We start from the raw sequence: 20,395 nt of genomic DNA on the forward strand, positions 1-20,395 counted from the left end.
GCGCCCAGAGCAGCCCTTTGCACGCCTGCCAAAACGCGCGCCGGGGGCCTTTTAATCTTGCTTTTGCAGCTTCTCCCCTCCACCCGCCGCTTGTCTCTTGGCCTCCACCTCAGCTCCTCCGGCAGGACCCCACCACGCGGCGGCCCTGCTCGGCCCAGGTCCTGCCTGGGATTCTCCCGGCAGCTCCGCACCCGAGGGTCCCTGACACCAGCCCCCCTGCCCTTCTCTTCTTGATGCCTTGAGCATGTTCCCAAGTTCAGAGGGGAAGCCACCGTGGGGCCAGGGGAAGTGAAAGCAGCCTCTGGGGAGCGTGGGATGCGGGTCCGGGCCTTGGAAGGAAGGGGACTGCAGGTTAGGGGGAGGGGGTCAAGTGTTTGCAGGCATCTGTGGGAGAGAGATCTGGGTGGACTCCAGGCTATGTGGGCCCTAGTGGGATTTGGGGATCTTGAGGGGTGTGACTTAGTTGAAGGAGGTGGGGTGGGAAGCAGAAAGCCTTCTGATTAGGGGGACTCACTCTTGGCGGTACTTTTGAATCACTGGGGGAACCTAAACCCCCCGGTCGACCTGTGGCCAATTAAGCCCAGTTTCTAGAAGAGGGGCCCAGAGGTCTGTATTTCATAGCCCCCAACCCCTACCCTCACCCCATGTGACTGCAGTGTGCAATCAGAACTGAGCTACAAGTGCCTTCTGGTGGGGGAGCGGGCAGCTGGGAAGGGATTTCTGCCCTTGGGGAAGGTGGACTGAGGCTTTTTTTTTTTTTTTTTTTTTAAGATTTTATTCATTTATTCTTGAGAGACCAAGACATAGGCAGAGGGAGAAGCAAGCTCCCTATGGGCAGCCTGATGCGGGATTCGATCCTAGGACCCCAGGATGATGACCTCAGCCAAAGGCAGACCCTCAATCACTGAGTTGCCCAGGTGCCCCTGGACTGAGTCCTTTTAAGGAGAATTGGAGTCCTTCCTCAGGAAACCAGAGTGTGTCCTCTGCCCCAGAATTGGATGAGGTGCCCTAGGGAGCCAGAGACCCTCACCTGACTGGGTGAGAGAACCATCACCTGGTCGCTGGATGACACTGAGCCCTGTGTTAACCTGGGGTAAAATCCTGAAGGTAACTCCCCTTCCCTTGCCCGGGTGAGCTGTGAGCTCTACTCCTAAGGGGCCCTTCAAATGCAGAGTTGTGTTTGGACGGATGGCTTCTGTGCCTGTCCAGAGCTCCGGCCAAGCCTTCCGATCCTGGAACGGGTTCCTCCAGCTGGAGAACTTGACATATGTGTGAGGAGTTGCACGTTGTAGTGGCTCTGGGGCTGCCAGAGCCGGGTGTGGGGCAGCCCTCCAGCTGTTTCCCATCTGTACCATGGGGGCGCACAGGCCTCCCTTATGTTGTGGATTCGGGGGACACGCATGCCCGGCACCTGCCCCTGAATGGGCAACTGGCCGGAGGAGCTGACAACCTTGGAGGCCCTAGGTGAGCCCCCAGCGAGCGTCTGCATCACTTTTACTGCACCTGCCGAGGGTGTTAGCATCCACCTCTCCAGCCCTGTGGTCCTGTGTACTTGACCTCTGGGTCTCCTCCTTTGGAATTGGATGACAGGTGAGAACACCTGCATCCTAGGATGCTTGGAGATCAAATCCTTTCTCCTTAAAGCTTGGGGTGGTGCCTGGTGTGGAGAGCTCGTGTGAGGGTTTGTTAAAGAAACCACATCATTTCCTCGATGGTCCTGGTGTTTTAATTCATGAAACCCACCTGGCCTTGCAGTGCTTGGGGGGGGAGGGGTGAGAGTGGTTGCACTTTTCCCACCGAGACTCAAAAGCTCCATTTGCCAGGTCAGCCCGTGCTGATCTCCAGGCGGGTGCTAGGGCCCCACCTGCCCGCCTGGTCTTGAACCCTGCGTGTGCGCATCCCTTTCTTCAGCCGCCTGCAGCCCCTCCCCTGGCCTGCCCTCCCTGTGCTCAGATGGTGGGTCTGTGGCCACAGGCAGCAATAAAAGGAATCGATCTGTGAGCTTCTGGTCAGGGCAGTATTGACGTTGGATAGGTTAAGCCGTCCCAAAGGAAAATCTATGTGTCAAGCTGAGGAGGACCCGGCCTCCAGGTGGGGTGGGCAGGGCCTCCTCTGTGCCGACCCCGAGCGTTATGGGGTGAGCCAGGGCACCAGCTGGCATACCACCCAGCCTGCCATGGGTGGGGGGAGTGCTGCGAAGGCCTTCATGTGACATGTGGCACGGACTGTGTTGTCACCGTCTGACGCTCCCTTGAGGAGGGCCTGGAATGAGGGAGGGCGGATCCCCATTTGACCATTAGCTAGGATATCTAGGGGCCCCACATGTGCCCGTGCTTGCCTGGCATCCTGTAGCTGGTTATTGGTGGAGAAGGAACAAAACCAAGGGGTGGGAGGAGGTTCATGTTGCTGAATTCTGAGCTTGCATCTATCTGTGCGTTATTGTTACTGTTTTACATGTATGGGGGTGGAGGGAGGTTCATTCACTAGAGGGTAGCCAGCCTGGAAGATACAAAGTTGAATAAGTAAAGCTGAAGTTTTTAGCTGCCTGGGAACCTCCAGGGGCTTCTGATTGCTCCCTGCCACCTCGTGTGGGGGCGGGGGTGCTGGTTGTCCCAATGTAATAGGAAACTATTAGGAAACTAATAGGAAAGCTCAGTATCAGCCCCCATGCAATGCCTGGCACCCCCTCCCCCTTTAACCCTGGGCCCCAATTAGATGGATGGTCTCTTAAGGATTTCTGGTCAGCCCTGCTTGAGCTCAGAGGGGGATTGGAGGAGTGGGCTGAGATTATAGGTTTTAAATCAGATTAATGCCCAGGCCTTGCCTTTCTGAGCCCATAAGACATTTTGCATCTTGCAGGTTTTGCCTACAAGGTCTTCTATGGCTTTGTGAGACTGGAGGCCTTCCTAGGGATGCCGGACCCTGGGGGCCTGTCACTCGGGCACAGGCGGTGCATTTTAACCCGATAGCTGGTTTCCAAGGTGAGACTGGTAGGACAGTGTTGTGTCCTTCCTCGTACTGTGCTCTATCTGGCAGGGGATCCCTGCCCACGCTCAGACAGCCAGGGCGCTCCGTGTACCTCGGGGTGCTGTGCTCCTGTTAACAGCAGCATCTGGGCCACACTCTCTAAGTGCCCACCCCCACCCCGGTGTGTTCACGACACAGGGCTGGCCTAGGGGATAGGTGCCAGGAAGGGAAAGCTGACGTGGAAAGACTTGAACTCCAGCTGCGTGTGTTGGGATGGCGCTTCTGCCCACCAGCAGCAGCCGGGAACTTTATGTACCTGATTCTGGCTGAGTGGGCTCTCCACCCCTCAACCTTTGGCCTCCAAGGGCGTTTGCTGACCCTACAGGGGGAAGAAGGCCCTTCATGTAGCCAACACCTGCTCCTCAGAGGTTCTCTTGCCCCCACAGTGGATCTCTGGGCCAACCAGGCTGCTTGTCACTGTGTGACCCGGGACAGCTAGGGTTTGTGGTCCCAGAGGGTGAAGCCTGGCACCTGTGAGAGCTGGTTTGGGGCCTCAGCATCCTGCTTGGATTACAGGAAACTTGCAGGTTCCCAGTTGAGATGATAGAGGAATTTATGTTAAGGAAGGAAAGGATTACTTAGGCTTGGACAGTCCATTTCTCAGCAGTTGATGGAGGGCAGTTGTGGACAGAAGAAGGTGACCAACCCGGCCTGTGGCTCCTGGTGACTGTCGTGGGAACCTTTACCTGATGGCCCTCTTCTGAGGTCCCATTTTGGTCACAGGGTAGTTGGTGTTTTTTTTTTGTAGGGGGAGGGTAGTTGGCATTTACTGATTCCCAGGCGTAGCACACTGGGCTTTGAAGATGGTAGATGAGCCCAAGAGGAAGTACCATTAGAACTTGGAGGTTTCTGGGTATTGATACCTCATTTGCCTTTGACCCAGGTGTATAACGGTGGGAAAAGGGGTTACTGCTCAGGGTTCAGTACGTAAAGAGCTCTATGCCCTCGGATTCTCTAACCTGTGTTCGTGGATGCCACACAAATTGCTGGGTCCCTGTGAACTTGGTAAATCTGTATCCAGAATTCAGCAGGAGAGGGTCTGGTCTGCCCTTATGATCATTATGATAATGGACTTTTTTTGCTTTTGTTAAAAAAAAAAAAAAAATTAATTTTATGATTTGAGGCAGGTCCTGGCTTGAGTGCACTGGCTTTGAGCCAAGTGAAACCCACTTGCTGTTGACACATGCCGAGATCATGGCCTACCTTCCTGGCAGGCCGTCACCCCTAAATCTGAGAGTGTGGAGGGGCTGACCTCTTACTGCTGAATTAGGATGGAATTACAGTGTTGACAACATCTGGGCTGAGTGTCCTGGCCATGGTGCCCATTTATCGATAAGCTCCTACAGATGCTATTCGTTGCCTGAGCACATGGAGTTTCAGACCTGGGGAGACACACTCCTGCATCAAGCAAACCGGACAGCCTGAGACAGTAGGGAAAGGTGGGGACTTGGGACAGCTGCTGTTCTCAGGATTTTGGGTTGGTGGCTTCTTGTTTTATAAGATCTTGTTTTATGGATCTTCATCTTGACTTAAAATCTTCCATTTTTAAATATCCGTTGATTCACATTTAAGCTACATGGCTTGACATCAGGCCAAATGAAGACAGGTTGATGGGTCAAAGAAGGCCTGCTTAGCCTCTGCCCCAGTGCATCTAGCCCCCCCCCCAATCCTATTACTGATACGGAAGCTGAGGTTCAGACCACAGTTTTCCTACCAGCATTTTCTTTCTTTCTTTCTTTCTTTTTTTTTTTTTTTTAATTAAAGGTTTGTATTTATTTATTCATGAGATGAAGAGAGAGGCAGAGACATAGGCAGAAGGAGAAGCAGGCTTCTCAAGGGGTGCCCGATGTGGGATTCGATCCTGGGACTCCGAGACCACACCCTGAGCTGAAGGCAGACGCTCAACCACTGAGCCAGCCACCCAGGAGTCCCAGCAGTCCAGTTTCATGCCTCAGCTCCTGGGTGGTCCTGCCAAGTGAGACCCAAAGCTTGCCAGCCTGCCTGAGCAGGGATGCCGGGCATCACCGTTAGCCCCATCGGGTCTGGTCAGCTAAGCAATGTGAGGATATGGCTGGTGTGCCTCCATCCCTCTTGTGTTGGCGGAGGACCTACCCAGTGCCCTGAGGAGTAGAGCTGCAGGAGGACCCAGCCTGCCCCGTATGGACAGCTTTCGTCAATAGCTACTCTATATCGAAGGGACAGTGCTCTTGTATTCTCTGTCCTTCCTTCCCAGAGGGGTAAGGCAGGAGCTGTTGAAGCACCCAGACTCCTGGCCCCCACCCTGAGTACAGTGAGGGAGCAGGAAGTAGGGTCCCAGCTAGCAGAGCAATGACCTCTGCTTCCTCTTCCCACTGCTTCTCAAAGTCTGTTCCCCACTCCCCGCCCAGGTAGGTTTTATCCGTGTCAGAAGGAGGACCTGGCCTTGACCCCTGCCCTCCTGGCCTCTTTCCCCACCTGCTGCTCCATGGAAAGTTGGAGAACTTCAGTGGCTGCCTCCTGGCTGGGTTGGGTTTCTCTCCTTCGGGACCTCTCCTCTGCACCGGACACCTCTGACCCTGCCTGCTTCCTGCACCCCGTGCTTCTGGGCATCCACTGAAAGGGCTCCTTTGTGAGTGAGACTCAGCTCGGAGGTGGCCTGGTTAGCTCAGGTGCCAGCAGGCACATGAAAGGGTCCTAATCCGGGGTTGTTATCTGGGCCACATGCCCTCCAGGAGCTCCCTGCCAGAGCTGCGGAGATGCGGGGGTCCCAGAATCCGTCCTCGTGCTTGGGCCAGGGTTGTATGCTGAGTGTAAAATGAGTCTGGCACCCAGCTGGGTGCTCTCGCAGGGGCCTTCAGTCACAGAACTGGGGTCTGCAAAATGGAAGGCAAGCCCAGTGAGTGGCCCTGCCCAGTTCCTTCTTGCTAGCACTTTCTAAACAGTTGTCCCGGTCTCCGCAGGCCAGGGCAGCACTCTCTCCCCGACTTGGTGTACCCATCTGTAGAGTGGGAGGCAGAGGCAGGCCACTTGGGAAAATTTGCATGGGAGGTTCCTTGGCCCTGGGAGCCCCCGGGGGCCACCCACCTCCAGGAAGCAGAGGTGTGGGGAAAGCCGGGGTGCGGGGTGGGGAGGGATCAGCTGGCTGGGGGCGTCCTTGTCCTTGGCTCTGGCTCCCGCGCTGGTCTGCAGTGGGACCCTGGGCAGCCTCCCTGACCTCGCCGCCTGCCGAGGCCTGTTCATGCAGTTGCTGTGAAACTCCGGGCCAAGCAGTCCGGCGTCTGCTGCAACTGTTAGGACCGTCCGCGTTGCTGGGGACAGCCTCCTGGGGTCCCGGACGCCGGGCTCCAGCCTTGACCCTGTCCCTTGGTCTCCTCTGGCTTTACTATTTCTATACGGTTCTCTATGCTGCGGTTCCTGCCTCTCCGCCCCCTCTGGACTGCTGCCCCCCCTCCCCCACCGCGCGCAGCCCTTCATCTGTCCGTGTCCAGGCTTCTCTAGACGCGGCAGCCGCTCAGAGTAATCGCTGTCAAATGTCGCTGCCATCTGTTGCCCGACTTCTGTCCTGTGCCTCCACCCGCAGCCTCCGCGACTCCCGGCCTTCTGCAGCCTCCAACCTCAACCTGTGGATCATCTTTGGCCGGCTCTGGGGGAGACCAGGGTGCCACCCCATGCCCACCCCATTTCTACCTGTTTTGTGGCTCCCACTCCTTCCGGACACCTCTCTGGCCCCGTCGGCCCACACCTCTGTGCTGTTACCTGGTATGTGGGCACCGAGTGCTGAGTGAGTGTGGGGGTCTCTCCTGAACGCCCCTCACCCACGGTACTAGCGTGGCACTGGGGGATAGGGGCCGAGAGAACCCTAAACCTTGCCCCACCTAGGCTGAACCCCACCTGGGGTTCCTGGTGGCTGTCGGGGGACCCCAGAGAGCAGAGATGGGCTTTGGAAACAGCTTGCCCTGGTGGGCTCCTGTCTCATCGATGGCGCCTCTGGAGGGCACTTGGCGCAGCTCGTGAGCCCCTGCCTTGGGCATTCCCAAGTGACTTCACGCTGCTGAGTGACAGGTCTGCGTGGGGGAGGGGGCAGCCATGTCCCCAAGGAGGGAGCTGCCTTGTTTCTCCTTGGCTCCTGGGCCGGGGTCTCCTGTGGCCCCCGCCCCCCCACCTGTTCTCTGCCCTGCGCTCCGCTCCCTGCGGCCAGCAGTGGCTCGGGCACAGTCCGCCAGTTCCTGGGGCCGCAGCCTTGGGGAGTAAGTCCTCTTCTGGGACTCGGACAGAGAAAGTCCCCAGTCCCCTTACAGACCTGCAACCTGGGGGACTGTCCTTAATCGAAAGAGAACATTAGGCCTAAGCAGGCCACCCTGCGCATCCGGAGCAGGAAAACCTTCCTGACTCCCCCACCCCCATCCCCAAGAAAAATTGCTTCGTGCGAGTGAGCTCAGAACACGCCGAAGGCAAATATAATAATGAATTTATTATGAAGCCGCTCGGGTTCCCATGATCACATGGCACCCCACACCGCAGCCACCCACCGGGTCTCTTCGGCAGGGTGACCCCGGCCTTGTCAGGGCTGCAGGAGCATCGCCCCTTGGGGGGGGGGGCGCAGTGATCCCTGAGGAGGAGGCTGGCGGGGGGCCGGGGAGCCGGGGCCGCTGACCCCAGGGACGCGCTGTGTTTGCTCACAAACGTTTCTTTCTTTCTGCGGTAATGAAAAATGATCAAGAGGGGTGATTGGAGAATCCCAATCCGGATCGTGCGTGCCTGGGGCAGGACAGGGAGGCCCTGCCGGCTGGCCCCGCGGGGTGTAATTACCCCAGGGTGGGGGGCTGTCAGGAGGAAGGGGCGGGCTGGTGCTTGAACCGGGAGCCAGCAGAAAATTCATCTCAGCCATTAGCTTGTAATTAGAGAGCACGGAGGGAGCAGGCCCGAGGTCTGGTGCCGGGGTAGAGCCCATGAAAGGAAGCGGTAATTATAGGGTCTGCGGGAGGCCGGGCGGGAGGCCCGCGTGCTGATTAATACGCCCGCCGCCACCGAGTCGAGGGGGCGGTGGGGCCGGGGCCATAGTTAATGGCGTGTTGGGGGGCCTCCCCCCACTTAAGTCCTGCTGCTGCGGAGCATGGGGTTTGTTCTGAAGAACCAGAACAAGGTGGGTTTCCGGAGAGCAGAGAACATCAGCCACCCTGCCAGCCGGGCTGGCCCTGCACTTGGTTTTCTTTCCTTTTGCCCTTTTTTTTTTTTTTTTAAAGCTCTGTGCTGCTGCTGGCCTTATTAGAAATGTAGGCAGAAGAGGAAAAGTATTGATTAAAACACCACCGCGCTGGGGAGGGGGCGGAGCAGGAGAGGAGGGGGCCGGTGGCCCAGTGGCTTTGGGGCTCTGGGCTCTGCGGGGGCGTCCCGGGCCCTCCAGCTGGGGTGCCGGGGCCGATCGGATCTCACCTCCGGGTGTCCTGCTGTGGCGGCTCTCTGCTCCTGGGAGCTTGGGTGGCAGCCGGTGGTGGCAGGAGCCCCGTCCAGAGAAGGACAGCTGTACGTGATGTAAATGAGAAGGCCGGGAGGCCACATGACCCGGTCGCCGTCCTGCCGAGGTGCACATGTCGGAGAGCAGCACCGCGCGGAGGGAGCCCTCCCTGCCTCCTGCGCCGCCCCCGGCCCCGGCGCTCTCATCCATCATTGGCCTTCACGCAGTGGAGCTTATTCCCAGCTGTTAGGATAATGAATTTACATGAGCTGATAATGTAGACAAGAATTCAGTCAATGGCCAGGAGCACAGAAGTTAATAAATACCCTCTCTAATGAGGGCACAGGGAGCAGGTGCCCCATGTTCCCCCAGGGCCTCCTGAGGATGCAGGGGCCACCCCAAGGCCCACCCCTGCTGCACCTGCCGTGGCCTGCGTGTGTGTGGGAGCTCTGGGTCTGCCTCCCTGGGCAGGGCTCGGGGCGGGGGTGCTGCACAGTGTGTGGGTCCTGCAGTGACCCCAGCCTGGGACAGAGGGACAGGGTGGGCAGTGGATTCCCTTGAGGCTGCGTGGAGCCGTGGTAGGGTCGGGGTGACTGTTTGCCGGGTGCCGCGGTCCCATGAGTGTGGCCCCTGCCCCTCCATCCCGGGTGCAGGGGAGCTGCCATCCCGGCTGCTGGTGATCCTCCAGCCCGCCCTCCCGGGGTGTACATGCTGAGGAGCGGTGCTAATTTTAGCTCCTTAATGAAGAGGCTGGGTTGGGATTCTATTTTAAGTGACCTGACATCAGCAGTAGCTTTCCTGACTTGCAGTGCCCCTGAGCCCGTGGCTGACACTGCGACAGAGATGCTGGCTTTGGGGGACCCCCGGGAACCAAGAGGGCCACTGGTAGAGCCCTGAGGGCAGGTGCCAGGCTTTGCTTGAGGAGGGGAGGGGAGGTTCAGGTGGGAGGGGAGGGTACTCAATGCCAGCAGGATTGTGACCCTACCATGCAGGGGACCAGTGGGTGAGGATTTGGGTTTGAGTTCCAGCAGGGGAGGCCCTGGTCTGAGGGGTGCCTCCGGGCCCTCTGCTGGTGTGCCAGCCTCATGTTGGCGAGCTCTCTGTCTCTTTCATGACCATCCCCCCCACCCCCCGTTTACTTATGATTTAATTTATCTGTATGAAAGAGAGAGAGAGAGAGAGCACGTGTGCGCGCAAGCACCAGCAGGGGGAGGGACAGAGGGAGAGGGAGAAACAGACTGCGCTGACCGGGGATCCTGACACAGGACTGGATCCCAGGCTCCCGAAACTGTGACCTGAGCCAAAGGCAGGCACTTTAACCCACTGAACTTCCTAGGAGCCCCAGTGACCTCCCACTTTGCTAAAAACCTGGTTTACTGCAGAGAAGTTACAACATAGGTATAAGGATAGAGTGAGACCTTTGCTTCTCTTGCTGACACTTGAAGACGCCCACCAGCAGCTTCAGGGGCATGTGGTATTATGGGGTCTGGCCTGGGATTTGTCATGGGGCTGCCCCTGCCTAGCCCAGCACCTCCATGTCACCCTGCCCAGCAATGTCAGTCGGCAGTCAGAGCAGGTCCACCCAGGTCACCAGCTGGCCAGCCTGTCACATGGCTCCCGGGCAGTGACCTCACATCTGCTCCCGGGCCTTGGGGACCAGTCACTGGGAGGTAGAATGACTGCGTTGCCTACCCTCACTTCCCCACCGCTCGGCCCCATCTCTTACACACGTGCGTGCTGTGGGGCAGAATGGGTCTGGATCCCGGCCCTGACCACTTTAGCATAAACAGGATGCAGGTGCTCTGTTGCAGTTATCTCAGCCCTGCCGTTAACCATCCGTTGGGCCTTGGATCCAAGACTGTCCTCCCCCATCTGTAAAATGGGCACAGTGACACCTTTGTCATAGAATTGGGAATTAAAGAGAGGTGGCTGGCTCTCTAAGGGATGAGGGAATGGAGGAAGTGTTGATGGTCTCCGATGACCTCATGGGGGCCCACTTTGAAGACTGCAGGTAAAGTCATAGAACATTTGCAGATGGTTGAGCTTCTTGGGCTCCAAGAGGGAGATGGGGAGAGAGTGCGAGACGGCAGTTGAGGTCAGTAGAGTGCGTGGCAGCACCGTGTTGGTTGTCTAGAGCTGTGTGACAAATGCTCCCAGACTTAACACTCAGGGATGCGGGGCAGCTCAGAGGCCCCAAGCAGGCTGTGATCCAACTGGCAGCCGGGGCTGTGGTCTCATCTGGAAGCTCAGCCAGGCTGGGGGGAAGAACCTGGTTTTTGTCTGGTGGCGTCAGGAGACCTGGGATTCTCCATGGGCTGTTTGAGCACAGTCCCCTCAAGTGATGCCAGAGAGTGGGCAGGTGGCCGTGTGGCCACGGCACCTCTGATGGTCTTTTTGTGTTAAGTCGCACATGACTACTTCCGCCGTCCTCGCTGGGTCCGACGTGAGTTCGTTTGTCTAGCCCACGTTTTGGGGAGAGAGAATCAGTCCCTGCCCCTTGAAGGAGCAAAGAATCATGGATGTATCTCTAAGAGCCTTTGGTGAAACGTATTTTAGGAGTGTGTGTGTGTGCGTGCACATGTGTGTGTGCACATGCATTGATCCCTTCTGCTCCAGGGTCTTGTTTAGGTCTTGGAGCAGGCAGGTGTGATGTGAGGTGTGCGGGGATACCATGAGGGCCCAGGAGAGAGGGTTCGAGTCCTGGGCATGCTGCTTGACTGTGTGGCCTTGAGCCATCCGAACAGGACCAGACTGTGAGCGGCTCCTGGCTTCCCAGGATCATCTGAGGTCAGCGGGGTAGTGGACTTTGTCTTGCTGCATCTTACAGACAAGACACGCCCAGAGAGGCAGAGTGACTTGCCTGAGGTCACACAGTTGAGGCTGCAGAGCGAGGATTCAAGCTCCAGGTACCTGGCAGCCAAGTGAATGCTAAGCTTGACCTTCAGGCCCCCATTTCCTCACTCCACAACCTTGGTCACACCTCGTGCCCCCTCTGTCCAGCTATCCACTGGAGGAGGAGAGGGTGGCGGTGGTAGCCTGGGGCCAAACTCCCAGATCCTAGCATCCACGGGGCTCGGTGTCCTCTAGCCAGCCGGGTGCTGGGTTGACTGAGAATGACCTGGGTCTGAGACCTGCATTTTCCAGCTGTCAGGCTGCTGAAGAGGGACCCCACACTCTCCTGGATTCTTGAGTTTCTCTCATGGGGTTCACTCCCCCTTCCTGCTTTTCCAGCGGAGGCAGACACACGGGTCAGTAGGGAGTTAGCGCTCCTCTGCTGCTCAGTGGGGCTGCTGGAGGGCACCGCTGCCTCAGTGTGGTCTTTCATGCACCCCCGAGGGTGGCTCTTCCCGCCCCCCTTGGCAGGAGAGCAGCAGCCAGTGCCACCTGGCTCTCTGGGACTCAGGCTCTGGGGCAGCAGGTGAACGCCTACCCCTGCCCGGCCGCCTGTGGGGATCCCCCCTTTTTCACCTGGCTGCCTTCGAGCCTGCTGGCCTGTGGGGATGGCTGCAGAAGCAGGGTCCAGTTAGGCTCTTTGAGACTCAGCACAGAGCCCAACAGAGGTGAGATGGGCTCTGGGGGCCACAGAGAGCCTCTTGGGGTGTGGGCCGCAGCCCTGTGAGGAGGGCACGTTCTTGCCCTGTTCTGTGATGGTGTTCCTCCACCCGTGCCGCCCAGGGACCCTTCCCTAGATGTTGTTCCTGGAGCCCCCCCACCCAGGTGTCTGTCTGGGGCCTTGGAAGTCCATTCGTTTCTCCCTGCACACAACCTATGGCCTCTGCCAGCTGCAAGGCCACGGGCCTTGATTTACACCCTGGAATGCGCCCACAGCGAGGGGGCGGGGCGCGGGGCCCGGCGGGCAGGTGGCCCCGAGAGGGCAGGGAATGTTAATGGAAAACTTATTTATGGCACTGCTTGCTCGGCCGCCTGCGATGGAGCTGGGCCTCTATTGATCGGGCGCTCGGGAGGCAGGACGGCCTCCTCGTTGACACTTGGACGGGACTTGAAAGGCAGAGGGCGTGTGGGAAGATGGCTGTGTCCTCCCCTGTGGCATCTGGTGTCGCCCTGGCAGGAGGCGGTGCCTCGTCGGCTCCTTGCTCAGGCCTGAGCCTGGTCCTCGGCGGGAAGGGGGGCTTTAGGTCGCCGGTCGTGTGTCTTCAGTCCCCAGGCGGGGCCCGCAGGGCGACCGCCTCCTCTCCCCCACGTCTGCCACGGCTGCTGATGGGGCCGCTGATGGGGCCGCTGCGCGGGGAGGCCTGCCCAGGGCCGGGTCCCGCTGTCTGCCCATGTTTTCTCTAGAACAGGGGTGGTAGCAGCCCCGGCCTCACCAATGAGGTGGGGTCTGGGGGGCGGGGGCGGCTCTAGGGCCGTCCTCCTTACCCCAGCCCCTTTCTGTTGCGAGGACGCCGACCCGCACCCCCTGGTCCCTCCGCCCGCGTTAGGAGATGCGGGGATCCTCCTGGGCTGAGCCGCGGCATCTGGGATCACAGGGGTGGGGGGCCCCCCCGCTCTCTGTGGCGCTGGCTCTCTTCTGCCTCTGTCTGTCCTGCCCGAGCCGCCGTGTCTGCTCCTGTCCCCTGTCCCTGCATGCTGCTCGCTGGCCCGGACCCCCGGGCCCTGCGGACCTGCCCCCCGCTCTGGTGCTGGGCCCTCCTACTCTCTGGGTGACCTCTGGTTCTTCTTTTCCTGTTTCAGGCATGAGCCATGAGCCCAAGTCCCCTTCACTAGGGATGCTTTCCACCGCGACCAGGACCACCGCCACCGTCAACCCCCTCACCCCCTCGCCGCTCAATGGCGCCCTGGTGCCCAGCGGCAGCCCCGCCACCAGCAGCGCGCTGTCGGCCCAGGCCGCGCCGTCCTCCAGCTTTGCCGCCGCGCTGCGCAAGCTCGCCAAACAGGCGGAGGAGCCCAGAGGTAAGAGGCGCAGCCCCGTCCTCCCGCCCAGGCCCAGGCCCAGGCCCAGGCCCAGGCCCTGGAGAGGAGCAGGTGCGCGGCCCAGAGACAGCTGGTCCCCGTTCCCCGCGGGCGGGAGCCGGAGCAGGAGCCGTTCTGCGGGGGGCAGCGCCGTCCCAGCTGCAGGCCCTCCCCGACACCCCCACCCCCACCCCCACCCCCACCCCGGCGCCTCTGCTTTGCTTCCGCTTCTCCACTGCCTCTGTCCGGCGTTGGCTCCGGGAGCCACTGCGGGAGTGGCCACGGTCTCTGGAAACCACTTGGTCCCAGAGTTGGGGGGGTCTCTGAGGCAGCTTCCCCATCACTGCTTAAGTCCCTGGGGCCAGGATTGCGTGCTGGCTTGGATGGGTGTCCCCCAGAGGTTCAGAGCCCTGGCTTCTGGTGTCACTTGGGCAGTGACATGCTGTGTGACTTTGGGCCAACACGGACCCTCTCTGAGCTTTGATCTTTTTTCGGTGGCTCTCTGTGCCTCTGGCCTCAGGCACTTCTGGGGATGACCCTCCAGTTGTCCATGTTAGTCTGGGTCACGGGCTATTGGTTGGACAGGTGGGACAGGAGGTAATTTGTGGCTGGGGCCACCTCTCGACCGCCCTCTGGACTTGCTGCACAGATGCGGGGCTGACCTCTGGGCCGGTGAAGCAGGGACCTGGGTGGCTCTGGCCCCAAAGGTCCAGGGCTTGGTGTCCTCGGCTCCGGAGCCTGCAGCCCTGCAGAAGGGACGTTTGCCCTGACCGGGACTGGCTCGGGGTCTTATGAGTTCTGAATCTCACCTCTGTCCGGTGGTTGAGCTGAGGAGGAAGTGTAAGGCAATGTGCTCAGGATTGACAGGGCGGGCCTTGGCCCAGGAGGGCAGATCGCTGGGGCCCGGTTCTGTGTCCACTGGGGCAGAGCGTGGCTGCTGGCAGACCTCCCGCGTCCCCGCACACATGCCCCTCCTCCTCCTCCACGCCCACCAGGCACACTCCCTGGCCACGTCCGAGTGAGCCAGCTGCAGGAACCCTGCTGGTGCGGGAGGCCCCGCTGTTCTGGGCCAGGGCATGCCACGCAGCTGGAGAGCAGATGGCCCGCAGAAGGCGGTGAGCTCCCTCCCCGGGCCCGCCGAGGCTCCCAGGCCTGCCGTCCTGGGCTCTGTGCAGTGTCCTGGAGGTACATGCAGAGCCCGTGGAGACTCCGCGGTCCCCGTGGAGCTGGTGGGACACCCCTGTGGCAGAATTTGCCCGGCAGCCCCCTGCTCCTTCCTTGGCATCTAGAAGGCAAGTGTCGGCACGTGGGAAAGTCTGATTCTGCTGAAGTTGAGTCACCCCCACCTGTCACTCCGGCCCCCTGGGCTCGTCCTGGGGTGACACTTCTGCTGACGACGTGGCTGTGGATGGGCACTTCTTGCAGAGGCAGGCAGGGGAGTCTGCAGATGGGGGCTCACAGGAGGGCCATGGGCATTAGGGCCGGAGCCTGCCTTGATGGTCCCGTCTCCTCTCTGCAGCCCATGGCTGGTCTCAGCATCTGGCTGGAAGGATGGGCCAGCCGGCAGCCAACGTGCCAGAGGCTTCCGGGCCTCGCTGGCTGGGAACAAAGTGTGCTGGCGGCAGAGGCCAGGCCCGGTAGCCATGGGGCCCTGTTCCTCGCAGCTGTGACCTGGGCATTTTGCACGTTCGTTCACTGCCCTGGGAAGAGTGACTTTGCAGAGAAGGGCCAGGGGAGGGAGGCCAGGTACCAGCCACACTGGCCAGAGCCCTTGCTGCCATGGAAGCTGGCCGGGCTATGGTCACCCCGTCGTTCAGATGTGAGGGCCGAGCTTTGGGGGGCTGCATACCCGTGGAGCGGTGTTGGGGCCCTGGGACACCCCAGGTCCCACTGTGTGCTTGCCTCGGCCCTTGTCACACTGCGTCTTGAGAATCGTAGGCTTTCTGGCAGCCACCAGCCAAGTCTGAGAGTTGGCAGCCTCAAGTCCGTGGCAATGAGCTCAGTTTTCAATTCTTTATTTGATCCACCCCAGAGTTTAGTTTGAAGAAATGAGGAGGTGCGGTCACTCTCGGGAGCATCCCTGAGCCACACCTCGTGCCTGGTCCCCTTTTTTCTCAGAGTCCCCCCAACTGTGACCTCACCACCTCCCCCCATCAGCGGGAGTGGCTCACAGCCAGGAGTTGCCTGCTGTACCGATGGTGAGGCTGAGAGGCTCAGAGAGGTCAAGTCATGAGCCCAAGGGCACACAGCTCGTGAGGACGTGCCTTTGCCCCTTGCTGCCGCCGTGTAGCCGTAAGTGGCTTGCAGAGCTGGAGTCGGGATGACAAGCTGGGGTGGGAGCCCCCTCGCCCCTACACCCACCTCAGTGGTGCAGGGAGCACGTGGTCAGGGAAGGAGCAGGATGGTTCCCACACTGTTTACGTTGATTCAGTGCCACACAAGCCCTCTCCTAAAGCAGTCGATGCCGTGGCCTCTAGGGTCTTCTGGGTCGTGCAGCTGTCACCACTACATCAGACCAGGTCACTGCCCCCGCAGAGGCGCCTGTGCCATGAGCACACACTGCCCACCCCCGCCCCGGAGCCACGGTCTGCTGGCGCGCTCTGGGGGGCCGGGGTGGGCAGAGCGCGAGTGACTGGCTTCCTGCACCTCGCCCAATGTTCCAGGGCCACCCCCACTCAGCATGCCAGGATTTCATTCCTTCTCACGGCTGAATGACCTTGCGGCTGGCTGGCACCGTGCACCTGTCACCGGGCGTGTGCGGCACCCCCGCCTTCAACACGGCGGTGGCGTGTATTGAGTGCTGGCCATGGACCGGCCAGTCTCCTGCCGCGTTCTTTGTCCCTGTGGCTGGTGGACGAAACTGAACTGTGAGCTGGCCTCCGTCCCTCATTGTTAGCAGCAGAGAGGAATTTGGAAGCCACGCACTCAGGTCCTTCCCTGGCATGTTTGCTGACCACCGGCTCCTGTCTTCTGTGGGTGCCTCTGGTGCAGTGGGTGGAGGCCCCATGCCCTCGGAGGTGCTAGCATCTTGGCATCCGGTGGCTCCGGGGACCCAGGACTCTACTGCCAACTGCCCACGGCCTTGTCCCTTTGGACAGAGAGGTCCTGGCTGGAACCAGAGCAGCTTCCAGACCTCCGTAGGGGGCAGGTGGAGAGGCAGGGCCGCAGCCACAGCCTGTCCTGTCAGCCACGTGCAACCTGGTGCATCTCCGGCTCACCTTTGACCCTGTCCCTCGCCACCCCTCCCTTGCTGTGAAGCGTCCCCTTATTTTGAGCTGCGGCCCAAGCTCTCTGCTCGGCTTCTCGGGCTCATGTCTTTCCTCACATCATGTCCTGAGGGGTACAGTTTAAACCTGCAACTCCGAGGAAGTAACCTGAGTGCCCAGTGGTTTGCTCTACCTTGAGAGCAAGGATGAGAACGGAGAAATAAGCCCCTTGGTAGGGAATTGTATCTGTCCCGAGGCTCTGGGGTGCCTTCTTCATGGCCTGACTGCCCTGGGGGTCCTGTAGGGTGGAGATGTCCGCTGCTCCTGGAGGGGCTGTGGGTGCCCCTGGGGCCTGGACCCGCCTGATCCTCTGGCTCACATCCTGGCTGTGTGACCTGGGCCCGTCACTTTATCTCTCTGAGCTTTTTTTTCTTTTCTTAGAGATCTCATCCTTGTAGATTTTGATTCAGAGAGAACACACTAGCGCTAGGTGTAGCAGCTGTGTGCACCAAAAGGAGGCCGTCGGTGCAATCATCCCCTACCCCTGACCCCCGCCACCCCTGCCACCGCCACCTCCCTGGCCCTCAGCGGTGCCAGGATGGGGGTGGGGGGGCTGGAAGACTCTCACTGGGAGGCTCCTAGGAAGGAGAGGGCCACCATGGAAAGGCGGTGAGCTTGAACTCCTTTCCCCAGCCATGCCGCTGGGGAAAGGGGCACCCACACAGCACGTTCTTCTGCAAAGGGCTTTGGGTCTGGCCCCACACTGGTCGCATCTGTGCCCGTGGGACCGTTTCTCTGGGACAGGCCAGGGCGTGCCCCGTTGAGCAAAGGCAGCACGCGTGTAGCCCTTTGCTGTCGGGGCTGCCAGAGCCCTTTCTCTGTTTCTCTGGCCGCAAAAAGGATGTCCTCCTGGGCCGCTCAGCCCTCTGTCCCCTCCCAAATCTGCTTGTCCAGGTGCAGCCTTGGCCTGGCCACCTCTGCCTTGCCTGTCCCCCCACCAGAGCCTCTCTGGACAGACTGTCCCCCATACACACCCCAGTTTGAGCCATGGAATGACCCTCAGCCCATTACCCCAAGAGCGCTGACCTGGGGCAGGCTGTGACCCCCAACCCCCTGATTGTCCCTAGCTGCCCTGTGTGCTCACGGGGAGTTGATGAATGACTGAGTGAGGGCTGAGTCCCTGCCGCCCATCAGGAAATGCCCCACCTGCAGCGTGGCAGCGGCCGGAGTCCAACAGCGGCCCCACTCGCCCTGGGAGCCACCCTAGGTGCCCCCCACCCCTGTGGCCCTGACCCTTCCCCTCTGCTCCCTGCAGAGGGCGAGCCTGGGAGCCCGAGTCCCCGGCGTCCCGGAGCATGACGAAGCAGAGGCCGCTGCCAGGCGCTGGCTCCGACAGGCTGTGTGGCAATCTGCTCGCCTCCACGCTGTAGCAGGCGCCTCCTGTGGGGCCTCGGCGCCCGTCTGCTGAGGGGCGGGGAGCCCCACGCGTCCTCAGCCGCACCCCTGGGGCTGGGCGCTTCCCCGCATGCCCCGCCTGTCTTTTCCACCTCGCACACCCCTCACCTCCACACCCCTGTCGAGGGCCTGTTTCTCTGGGCGCTCCCTGCTGTCCCCAAGACCCGGCTGTGTCAGGGTAGGGTCTCTTTGGGCAGCTTTGGTTTAGGGGCCCCAGCTGGGCAGAGGGAGCAGGGTGGGCTCTGTGGGGTGGCTGAGCGGCCTCACCCAAGGGGTGTCTGCCAAGAGCACGGGTCCCCGTGGTGGTGGCAGCTGGACTTGAATTGCTAACTCTCCAGTCCAGAGCCCGAACACGGCCGCCCCTGCCCGCTTCCTTCCATGGCGCTTGTTGGCTGCCTGCCTCATCTTGTCGCTGGCTTTGCAGGCGGGTCCAGTTACCGGCGGGGCCTCGGGAGCTGCTGGAACCGAGGTCCTGCCCCTGAGCCCCAGGGAGGCGGCGGCACATTCCTCCCCTGGTTGAGGCTGGAGGTGTGACTCTACCCACCAGCATTGCCATCACGCAGCCAGCCCCGTGGAGCGCGGGTGGGTCTTCCCTGCTGCCACCTGAAGTCTGCCTCTTTCAAAGAAAACAGCAAAACCAGGAAAGGAAAGATCCCACCTGGCACGCTCGCCGCCCGTGTGTCAGCCACGCGCTGGCGGGGCTCCGTGAGGTGGTGTTTCCCTGCGGGCATCTGCAGCCCCATCTGTCTCTGAGCACAGGTGTGAGCTCTTGGTCGGGGGAGGGGGAGTCCTCTGGAGGCTGGGGCTGGAGGAGAGAGAGGCCCGGGGAAGGGGGCAGGGGGCAGGCTGTGTGGGCAAGGTGCGTATGACCAGAACAGTGGACCATGGGCGATGCCCAGCACTGGGGTATTCGCAGCAGCGGGCCTTCTGGCTGTGGTGACACAGCAGTGACTGCCCCGTCACCTCTCTGTGCTACCCGCTCCCGCCGCTCCTCCCTGTGGGCCCCACCACGGCAGCATTGCCCTCAGCTCACGGAGCCCACTGTCCTCACCAGCCTCAGTCCTGCTCAGTGATGAATAATGGGCCCCTGGAAACGTTTCCTAAGAAAGACCCACACCTTGCCTTTGGTGATTTGGGTTTCGTGACTGTCACATGATGGCAAATTTGGTACAGGAGCACACCAGTGGCTATGAGGCGGGACGTGGGCTCCGACCGTCCTGTGCCGTGGAGGTGCTCCAGCTGGTGGGCAGGTGGGGAGACCCCCCAGCCGGGAAGCCAGTGTGCGGCGGCCCCACAACTCTGGCCCACCCCTTCTCCCCCAACCCCTGGGGTCGTTGGAGCCATTGACCTCAGTGGGGCAAGGAATGCCCTGCATGTGTCATCGTCCCCCCATGTAGGAAGGATGTCCCTGCCTTCGTGTGCTGACGATGGCATTTGGCACCTGTAACCCACACGCTTTGCTTCCCAAAAGGCAGAAGGGCCAAGGTTCCTGTTTTGGTGGTCATGTTCCAGGGAGGCGACTCTGGGACTGTCCAGGTTGTGTCCACCTGACTGCCTGCTGGCTGGGAGGCTTCCTGCAGGCCCCACGGGCTCCTCGGCCTTATAACCAAAGGAGGCTGCCTGATGGCCAGTCTCATTTCTGGGTCCAAGAGACACTCGCCCACCAGGCCTGGGGGAGGTGGGGGATGTGGTGGGTGAGGACAGGAAGGGCAGTGGAGGCCGTCCCTCCTCTGGAACACAGCCATCCGAGCTCCAGCGGAATGCAGTCTGCACAGGGACCATCTGAGGTGGACCTAGGACAGGGGACGGGACACACTGCCGGGGTGAGCAGAAAGCTCTGGCGAGCAGACCCAGACACGGTCCTCAGAGGCCCCCGCCCTCCCCTTGCTTGTGGCCCTGGGTCCCAGGGCGCTGCCTACACTGATTGAAGCCGGGCAAAGCCCTACTGGGACAGGGGCCTGCAGTGCTGCCCCTTCCAGCCCTGCCAAGCTTGGGGGGCCCGGGCCTAGGAGTGGGAGGCCGGGAAGACAGGAGACTGTCCTCTTGTCTCCTCCCTGGCATCAGGAGTGAGGCACCTAACCCAGTACAGGGTCGAGTAGACCGGGTCGCTGTGGGGTGACCCGGAGCTGGCCTTGTCCTCCAGGGCTAGTAGCGGGGTGGGTGGCGGTCCTTGTTCTGAACCCCCGAAGGGGGCTCGAGACGGTCTCCGCGGCCAGCTAAGCGCGAGTCTGGGAGGAGAGCTGAGAGCTGACGGCCGTCGTGGTTTTGCGGTTTTGATTTCAGGCCTCACCCCCACTCCCCTCCCCGAGTCTGGGGTCTCAGCTGTTAATTACACGTGCCCGGCGGCCCCGGCGCTAATCCT

The 20,395-nt window shown here is 60.7% G+C and overlaps 1 protein-coding gene across 5 annotated transcripts in view; it reads left to right on the forward strand.

The window, feature by feature from the left end:
* GSE1 (Gse1 coiled-coil protein) overlaps positions 1 to 20,395 on the forward strand; it is a 413,444-nt gene that overhangs the window by 362,554 nt on the left and 30,495 nt on the right. For 4 of the 5 annotated variants that reach the window (XM_077891058.1, XM_077891059.1, XM_077891056.1 and 1 more), the window contains exon 3: positions 13,154 to 13,372. The exons of the other annotated variant lie outside the window; for it this stretch is intronic. In XM_077891058.1, the coding sequence (XP_077747184.1) occupies positions 13,154 to 13,372 (219 nt within the window). The remainder of the gene's footprint in view (positions 1 to 13,153; positions 13,373 to 20,395) is intronic. 5 annotated transcript variants of the gene reach the window in all.

The sequence above is a fragment of the Canis aureus genome, chromosome 3 (assembly GCF_053574225.1).
Source record: "Canis aureus isolate CA01 chromosome 3, VMU_Caureus_v.1.0, whole genome shotgun sequence".
NCBI classification, from domain to species: Eukaryota; Metazoa; Chordata; class Mammalia; order Carnivora; family Canidae; genus Canis; species Canis aureus.